Below are 9,785 nucleotides of genomic sequence, written 5' to 3'. Positions count from 1 at the left end.
TAGATGCAACCCGTCCATCTTATACAGGTCACACCTGCCCCGGAAGAGCTCCCAGTGGTCCAGATAACCGAAACCCTCCCTCCTACACCAGCTGTTTAGCCACGTGTTTGTCTGCTCTATCTTCCTATTTCTAGCCTCACTGGCACGTGGCACAGGGAGTAATCCCGAGATTACAACCCTCGAGGTCCTGTCTTTTAACTTTCTGCCTAGCTCCCTGAACTCCTGCTGCAGGACCTCATGCCTCTTCCTGCCTATGTCGTTAGTACCAATATGTACAACGACCTCTACCTGTTTGCCCTCCCCCTTCAGGATTCCCTCTACCCGTTCGGAGACATCCTGGACCCTGGCACCAGGGAGGCAACATACCATCCTGGAGTCTCTTTCACGTCCACAGAAGCGCCTATCTGTTCCCCTGACTATAGAGTCCCCTATAACTATTACTCTTCTGCGCTTTGACCCTCCCTTCTGAACATCAGAGCCAGCCGTGGTGCCACTGCTCTGGCTGCTGCTGTTTTCCCCTGATAGGCTATCCCCCCCGACAGTATCCAAAGGGGTATACCTGTTCGAGAGGGGGACAACCACAGGGGATTCCTGCACTGACTGCCTGCCCTTTCTGGTGGTCACCCATTTCTCTGCCTGCACCTTGGGTGTGACCACACTTACATAACTGCGATCTATGACGCTTTCCGCCACCTGCATGCTCCTAAGTGCATCCAATTGCTGCTCCAACCGAACCATGCGGTCTGTGAGGAGCTGCAGTTGGGTGCACTTTCTGCAGATGAAGCCATCCAGGACGCTGGAAGCCTCCCGGACCTGCCACATCTCACAGTCAGAGCACAGCACCCCTATTCCCTCTATTCCCATCCTATTCATGTATTTGTCAAGACGCCCCTTAAATGTCACTATCGTCCCTGCTTCCGCCACCTCCTCCGGCAGCGAGTTCCAGGCACACACTACCCTCTGTGTGAAAAAAACTTGCCTCGTACCTCTCCTCTAAACCTTGCCCCTCACACCTTAAACCTAATGGGGGGGGGGGGGGGGGGCTGATAACTGGGGCTGGTTTAGCACAGTGGGCTAAACAGTTGGCTTGTAATGCAGAACAAGGCCAGCAGCGCGGGTTCAATTCCCTTACTGGCCTCCCCAAACAGGCGCCGGAATATGGCGACTAGGGGCTTTTCACAGTAACTTCATTTGAAGCCTACTTGTGACAAAACACGATTATTATTAATTGACCCCCTCTACCCTGGGAAAAAGTCTCTGACTATCCACTCTGTCTATGCCCCTCATAATTTTGTAGACCTTAGGGTTAGCAGAGGGTAGATGTGGATGAGGTTTGCGGGGCTGGGGGAGATTACAGAGCCAGACCACAAAGTGATTTGAAAGCAAGGACAGGAAATCTAAAGCCCGATGTTGGCCAGTGAGTGGAAGTTTGACGGGTGAACGGAACACGATGCGAGTCGCGACGCTTGTGGGAAGTCCAATCTCTGCGAAGTGCAGTAACGGCATCAATAGCTCCAGCAATGTACATTTCAGGGCTTTGCGACGGGAACTATACTGACCCATGTTTCCTCTGCGCGGAGAAGATTTTTTATCCAGCGTTCTTTTTTTGTCGAGTTTTAGATTCCCAGCAAAGAGGCCGAGGCGGAGAGCCAATGGATGTTATCTATCTTGACTTCCAAAAGGCCTTTGATAAGGTGCCTCACGGGAGACTGCTGAGTAAAATAAGGGCCCATGGTATTCGAGGCAAGGTACTAACATGGATTGACGATTGGCTGTCAGGCAGAAGGCAGAGAGTTGGGATAAAAGGTTCTTTTTCGGAATGGCAACCGGTGACGAGTGGTGTCCCGCAGGGTTCAGTGTTGGGGCCTCAGCTGTTCTCTTTATATATTAACGATCTAGATGACAGGACTGGGGGCATTCTGGCTAAGTTTGCCGATGATACAAAGATAGGTGGAGGGGCAGGTAGTATGGAGGAGGTGGGGAGGCTGCAGAAAGATTTAGACAGTTTAGGAGAGTGGTCCAAGAAATGGCTGATGAAATTCAACGTGGGCAAGTGCGAGGTCTTGCACTTTGGAAAAAAGAATAGAGGCATGGACTATTTTCTAAACGGTGACAAAATTCATAATGCTGAAGTGCAAAGGGACTTGGGAGTCCTAGTCCAGGATTATCTAAAGGTAAACTTGCAGGTTGAGTCCGTAATTAAGAAAGCAAATGCAATGTTGTCATTCATCTCAAGAGGCTTGGAATATAAAAGCAGGGATGTACTTCTGAAGCTTTATAAAGCATTAGTTAGGCCCCATTTAGAATACTGTGAGCAATTTTGGGCCCCACACCTCAGGAAGGACATACTGGCACTGGAGCGGGTCCAGCGGAGATTCACACGGATGATCCCAGGAATGGTAGGCCTAACATACGATGAACTCTGAGGATCCTGGGATTATATTAGGATCCTGGGAGGGCAGCATGATAGCATTGTGGATAGCACAATTGCTTCACAGCTCCAGGGTCCCAGGTTCGATTCCGGCTTGGGTCACTGTCTGTGCGGAGTCTGCACATCCTCCCTGTGTGTGCGTGGGTTTTCTCTGGGTGCTCCAGTTTCCTCCCACAGTCCAAAGATGTGCAGGTTAGGTGGATTGGCCATGATAAATTGCCCTTAGTGTCCAAAATTGCCCTTAGTGTTGGGTGGGGTTACTGGGTTACGGGGATAGGGTGGACCTTGGGTAGGGTGCTCTTTCCAAGAGCCGGTGCAGACTCGATGGGCCGAATGGCCTCCTTCTGCACTGTAAATTCTATGATATTCATTGGAGTTTAGGAGGTTGAGGGGAGATCTAATAGAAACTTACAACATAATGAATGGCTTAGATAGGGTGGATGTAGGGAAGTTGTTTCCATTAGCAGCGGAGACTAGGACCCGGGGGGGCACAGCCTTAGAATAAAAGGGAGTCACTTTAGAACAGCGATGAGGAGATATTTCTTCAGCCAGAGTGGTGGGTCTGTGGAATTCATTGCCACAGAGGGCGGTGGAGGCCGGGACGTTGAGTGTCTTTAAGACAGAAGTTGATAAATCCTTGATTTCTCGAGGAATTAAGGGCTATGGAGAGAGAGCGGGTAAATGGAGTTGAAATCAGCCATGATTGAATGGTGGAGTGGACTCGATGGGCTGAATGGCCTTACTTCCGCTCCTATGTCTTATGGAGATGCACATTGACAGGTACGCGCACACAGAAGACAACTTTCAACACATTTTTCTAAACCAGACTCCGTTTAAACAGTAACATCAAAAACAAACAAGTCTTTTCAGAACTTTGTGAAGCATATCTCATTTTGTTTCCATTCAAACATCAAGAGAAAACTGTAACATTTATTTCCCCCTTTAGAAGTGACTGGTTGTTTCACTCTCCCAACTGCAGCCAAATTGCCACCCTGCTTCTCGGAGCCTGGATCCTCACCCGATTGACGAGCCCAAGCACTTCCAGCCTTGGATTAACGTTCAGCAAACAATTTTCCCCTTCCAAAACCCAGGAAAATTGTGCTGTCCCAACTCACTCCTCCACCCCACCCTTGGTCCCTACAAGGCCTAGATTACCTGCGACTTTCCTAAAGCTACTAAGGGTGAACTCACAGAGCCATCGGGTGTTAAACTTAAATAAACTTCCACACGATCGGGGTAGCCATTCACATAAATGAATGCTCAAGCTAGGGGAACGCCTGCTGGCTTACTGGTTACAGAATAACAAGGCCCAGGTTTGCCTCGATCAATCACTGACACAATTGCTGATTTTAAATGGAGGTGGTTGGCAGAATACAGCACATACAACAGCTCCAGTACTGGGAGGGATCGGGGGACCTGATTGAGCCTCGTTATGCCGTAGCTTCTCCCAAAGTGCTGCTGCATGGAATTCGACCGGATGCAGAGCAAGGCCGGTGGGCGGGAGTGAGAATTCAGGATAGGCCTCATCCAGGGATGCATGGGAACAAACAAAGGGGGGGGGGGGCGGGGGTTGATGGCTACATGAGGTAATCAGTGGTGGGTGGGAGCCTGGTCCCAGGAACGCTTCCCCGTCAGGTCTGGATAAGCACCTCCCGGGTGTAAACCTAAGCCTACCTGTCTGGGCCTCATCCAGCCCATCACCCATGACCTGACAGATCTGGCCTGACAGAGAAAGCAGAGCTGCTCCCCTTCTCCACTCAGGCCTCCATCTAATATCACTGGGACCTGCATCTTAAAGTCAGCCTTTCTCAGGGAGACCCTCGCAATCGGGACACAGCTGGAACGTAGCTGGATCAGAGACTGCTCTCATTTTAGCTGTTGTTCCTGCCCCCACCTCACCTCCTTCCCACCCCACTCCTGGTTCTATCCAGGTGAGAGGAGTTAATTGGGACCAACGGGTCCTCACCTTGGTCAGACAACTCCCCATAGAAGAAACGGGTAAATGACTAGCTCATCCTTCTGGCTGACTGCAAAGGGTCGAGGGTGAAGTACTCTCTGAAGCCTTCTTTGGGAAATGGTGGAGAAGAGTCACTGGGCCAAGAGGCTTAAGGATTAAGTTTAAAAATCGGCTAACGTTATAGGACACAAACAATTTGTAATCCTACAGCACCTTTTGCGGGCTTCAGAGCCAATTAATTACTTATTGGTCTGGTGCTGATGACACTCATTCCTTTAGCTGGAAGTCATTTTGATTTTCCGTTGTGCTCGAAAGTGAATGGGATTGGGAATGTCGAAGTTGCAACTTTCAGAGATGAAAGCATTTCAAAAATGTAGACTCTACTCTAAACTTTGCCTCAAGCTAAGGTCTCAATCCAGCTCTGGGCTCTCTCTCCCCGATGAGGCCCTCGGTCAATGAAGAAACCAGGCCCCCCCCACCCAGTGGGAGCCAGGAAAAGCAACATTTCATATTCAGCGCGCCGTCTCTTCTCGATTCGAAGTGTACAACAAAAAAGCGTCAGGGAAAAGCTCATTGAACATCTTCCCTCTTGTAACCTCACTCTCCAACTGTAATATCCAACTGCTATCTGTCTGTGACTGCTTCGATCAGGCTGTGTGGAAGGTCTATCTGAAAGTCTAACACATTTCTCCCAACAATCGTTTTGCATTCCAAGCTCCTCAGGCCTAACCCTGCCTGGTTAGCTGCGAGATGTTAGTCCGGGCTTAGCTTCCGAATACCAATTCGTACTCTTTTTCCTGAAGTTAGGGACCCTCTCCCCAAAGGGCTGAACCTCAAAAGAAAAATGCTTCTTTCATTTTCCCCTCAAAATCAACCCAAGCCAAGTTTTTAAACCTCGCCTTTGGGAAGCCTCCGCCACGAGGGAGGGCGAGCTGATCAATGTATTTGAGATCCCAAATGATATCTCCACGTTGTCAATGATTTGGTGGGATTTGCCACTCTACACCGCCCCCCCATGGCGTATTTTGCAGTGGCAGAAGAGGCCCACCATTGGTTGGACTCGACGGATTTTCCCTTGCTTGCAACGGCGGTGCGGGCACGCCATTGGCGGGGCTGGAAAATCCCGCCAGCAGGAACGGCCCGAAAAATTTCAGCCAACATGTTTGAAGTAGCCACAGATTTTCCAAGAGGGAGGACACTCGTGCTTAGAAGAGCGAGGGCGTGCCAGCCATGGTACTCCCACCTCAGGAAGTTGTGGATTTGAGCACCAGGCCAGACACTCGAGCACATCATAGATTATCATAGAATTTACAGTGCCGAAGGAGGCCATTCGGCCCATCGAGTCTGCACCGGCTCTTGGAAAGAGCACCCTACCCAAGGTCAACAGCTCCACCCTATCCCCATAACCCAGTAACCCCACCCAACACTAAGGGCAATTTTGGACACTAAGGGCAATTTATCACGGCCAATCCACCTAACCTGCACATCTTTGGACTGTGGGAGGAAACCGGAGCACCCGGAGGAAACCCACGCACACACAGGGAGGACGTGCAGACTCCGCACAGACAGTGACCCAAGCCGGATTCGAACCTGGGACCCTGGAGCTGTGAAGCAATTGTGCTATCCACAACACGACCGTGCTGCACATCATTCAGACATTGTCAGGTGCCGTCTTTTGGATGTGACAGTAAACCTGCCCTCTCAGGTGGGCGTAAGAGAGAGCAAGGCACTCTTTGAGGAAGAGCATGGATCTTCCCTCAGGCTTCTGAACCCCCTCCCGCCGGTCAATACCTTTCTAGTCCATCCGAGGGGGCAGACAGGGCCTTGCCTTGACATTGCACCCAGAGAGTGACGGGGCAGTGGATATAAAGACATTGGTTACATTGGAAATGTAGTTGGACACCAAAAGAAGGATGGGTTCGAATTGTTCTTCGGTACTCATGATGGCAGGTTAAGGATTCGTCGAAGTCCCTTCCCCGGATCCCCAAATGTCCTGTGACTCTTCCCTTTCCTTCCTCTCTCTTTTTACAGGTTGGATGCTTGTCACATTATCCGCCTCACAAAGCAGCTCCCAAGTGCAGTCCACCGCGCTTGGCGATGTAGGAGGCCCTTTGGCCTCCCTCTTTGCCAGTCCGCCAAACGAAACGAGATAACGCTGAACGCCTTTCAGTTGGCACAGCTCCTCCTTCACCACACACTTGACTGGGAAATAGCGCTCGATCATAGGTAGACCGAGATCCAAAGCAGTTTCCTCCTGAGTTAGTGTCTAAAGTGAAAAAAAATGAAAGACTCTCATTAGCCAGGGCCTCTGTTTGTGCTGAATTTATTTTTTAAAAGATCAGAAAGCCAGGGTTTCTTCAGTTGTGAATGTTTAAATGTTGAGTCAAACAGACTTGGAAAGGACTAGTGTCAATCTCTGCTTTGTGTGGAATTAGATGGACTCTGGTCCAGGGGCATTGTTAATTAGCGCACCTTCCCCGTCCCCTGAGCCGGTGTTGCCAGATCCGGAGGCCATGTAGGTCCATGCAGCATTCGAGATGGATATTGAGGGAGAATGCAGCATTGGAGGTGGATATTGAGGGAGATGCAGCGTTGGAGGTGGATATTGAGGGGGTGCAGCATTGGAGGTGGATATTGAGGGGGATGCAGCATTGGAGGTGGATATTGAGGGGGTGCAGCATTGGAGGTGGATATTGAGGGAGATGTTGCATTGGAGGTGGATATTAAGGGAGATGCAGCATTGGAGGTGGATATTGAGGGGGATGCAGCATTGGAGGTGGATATTGAGGGGGATGCTGCATTGGAGGTGGATATTAAGGGAGATGCAGCATTGGAGGTGGATATTGAGGGAGATGCAGCATTGGAGGTGGATATTGAGGGAGATGCAGCATTGGAGGTGGATATTGAGGGAGATGCAACATTGGAGGTGGATATTGAGGGGGATGCAGCATTGGAGGTGGATATTGAGGGGGATGCAGCATTGGAGGTGGATATTGAGGGGGATGCAGCATTGGAGGTGGATATTGAGGGGGATGCAGCATTGGAGGTGGATATTGTGGGAGATGCAGCATTCGAGATGGATATTGAGGGAGAATGCAGCATTGGAGGTGGATATTGAGGGAGATGCAGCATTGGAGATGGATATGGAGGGAGATGCAGCATTAAAGGTGGATATTGAGGGAGATGCTGCATTGGAGGTGGATATTGAGGGAGATGCTGCATTGGAAGTGGATATTGAGGGAGATGCAGCATTGGAGGTGGATATTGAAGGAGATGCTGCATTGGAGGTGGATATTGTGGGAGATGCAGCATTGGAGGTGGATATTTAGTGAGATGCAGCACTGGTGGTGGATATTGAGGGAGATGCAGCATTGGAGGTGGATATTGAGGGAGTTGCAGCATTGGAGGTGGATATTGAGGAAGATGCAGCATTGGAGGTGGATATTGAGGGAGATGCAGCATTGGAGGTGGATATTGAGGGAGATGCTGCATTGGAGGTGGATATTGAGGGAGATGCAGCATTGGAGGTAGATATTGAGGGGGATGCTACATTGGGGGTGGATATTGAGGGAGATGCAGCATTGGAGGTGAATATTTAGTGAGATGCAGCATTTGAGGTGGATATTGAGGGAGATGCAGCATTGGAGATGGATATGGAGGGAGATGCAGCATTAAAGGTGGATATTGAGGGAGATGCTGCATTGGAGGTGGATATTGAGGGAGATGCTGCATTGGAAGTGGATATTGAGGGAGATGCAGCATTGGAGGTGGATATTGAAGGAGATGCTGCATTGGAGGTGGATATTGTGGGAGATGCAGCATTGGAGGTGGATATTTAGTGAGATGCAGCACTGGTGGTGGATATTGAGGGAGATGCAGCATTGGAGGTGGATATTGAGGGAGTTGCAGCATTGGAGGTGGATATTGAGGAAGATGCAGCATTGGAGGTGGATATTGAGGGAGATGCAGCATTGGAGGTGGATATTGAGGGAGATGCAGCATTGGAGGTAGATATTGAGGGGGATGCTACATTGGGGGTAGATATTGTGGGAGATGCAGCATTGGAGGCGGATATTGAGGGGGATGCAGCATTGGGGGTGGATATTGAGGGGGATGCAGCATTGGGGGTGGATATTGAGGGAGATGCAGCATTGGAGGTGGATATTGAGGGAGATGCAACATTGGAGGTAGATATTGAGGGGGATGCTACATTGGAGGTAGATATTGTGGGAGATGCAGCATTGGAGGCGGATATTGAGGGAGATGCAGCATTGGGGGTGGATATTGAGGGGGATGCAGCATTGGGGGTGGTTATTGAGGGAGATGCAGCGTTGGAGATGGATATTGAGGGAGATGCAACATTGGAGGTAGATATTGAGGGGGATGCTACATTGGAGGTAGATATTGTGGGAGATGCAGCATTGGAGGCGGATATTGAGGGAGATGCAGCATTGGGGGTGGATATTGAGGGGGATGCAGCATTGGGGGTGGTTATTGAGGGAGATGCAGCGTTGGAGATGGATATTGAGGGAGATGCAGCATTGGAGGTGGATATTGAGGGAGAATGCAGCATTGGAGGTGGATATTGACGGGTAGGAGGGAGTTGTGCACCTTCAGTGTGACAATGACCTGACACTGAGCCCGCTGTGGCAGTGTCTCGCTGATCCAGGCCGCGCTGTCCCGGAGCAGGGCGGAGATGAGGGCCGCCTGATGTGCCCTGTCCCCGTGGCCGGGGCCCCGCAGGTAGCCGTCCAGCCCGTCCAGTAACAGCAGAGAGGGCAGGCAGCCGGGGCTCTGGTGCAGCGACGCCAGCACCTCCAGCAACCCCTCCGCCGAGCCGGGGTAGGCGAATTGGATCCTCCGCAGGCCGCCGGGCTCCAGGCGGAGCAGCGGCGGGGGCAGGGCTTGCAGCGGGCGGGGGGCCAGGAAGAGCACCCGGTCCCTTCCTCCCCGGGCGGCAACCGCGGCCGCGGCCAGGAAGAGGAGGGCGCTTTTGCCGCAGGATTCCTCCCCCAGCAGTAGACAAGCCCCCGAGTCCCGAATCCCAGCCGCCCTGCCTTCCACTTGGGCGAAAGAATTGAGGACGTGCAGCAAAACCTCCACCATCCCCATTCAAAACTCACCCACTTCCTGCTTCACAAGTAGCAACATCCCATTGGATAGTTGGAATGTATCCATTTTCAACCCCCCCCCCCCCCCCCCCCCCGCCATTGGATAGTTGAAATGTATCCTTTCAACCCCCCCATTGGATAGTTGAAATGTATCCACTGTCAAACCTTCACCCCCCCCCCCATTGGTGCTCAAAAGCCAAGCCAGCTGTGCTAAACTTTTACAACTCCACTAGCTGGGTCTAACTTTGGAATATTGCTTCCTCAAGAATTTAGTAAGAAGTCTTAC

At 51.1% G+C, this 9,785-nt stretch overlaps 1 protein-coding gene across 1 annotated transcript; it reads right to left on the bottom strand.

Moving 5' to 3' along the window:
* Window positions 1-3,243: 3,243 nt before the first annotated feature.
* Window positions 3,244-9,494, bottom strand: LOC140403234 (ATPase SWSAP1-like). The gene is made up of 2 exons (XM_072490995.1): window positions 9,000-9,494; window positions 3,244-6,654 (listed from the first exon to the last, which is right to left on the bottom strand). Exons 1-2 carry the CDS (start codon window positions 9,492-9,494, stop codon window positions 6,340-6,342), a joined length of 810 nt encoding a protein of 269 aa, XP_072347096.1. The 3' UTR covers window positions 3,244-6,339.
* Between the last annotated feature and the right edge of the window lie 291 nt (window positions 9,495-9,785).

The sequence above is a fragment of the Scyliorhinus torazame genome, chromosome 27 (assembly GCF_047496885.1).
Source record: "Scyliorhinus torazame isolate Kashiwa2021f chromosome 27, sScyTor2.1, whole genome shotgun sequence".
Taxonomy (NCBI): Eukaryota; Metazoa; Chordata; class Chondrichthyes; order Carcharhiniformes; family Scyliorhinidae; genus Scyliorhinus; species Scyliorhinus torazame.
The sequence above is the reverse complement of the archived record's forward strand: the minus strand, read 5'-3'. Positions and strand labels throughout refer to the sequence as shown.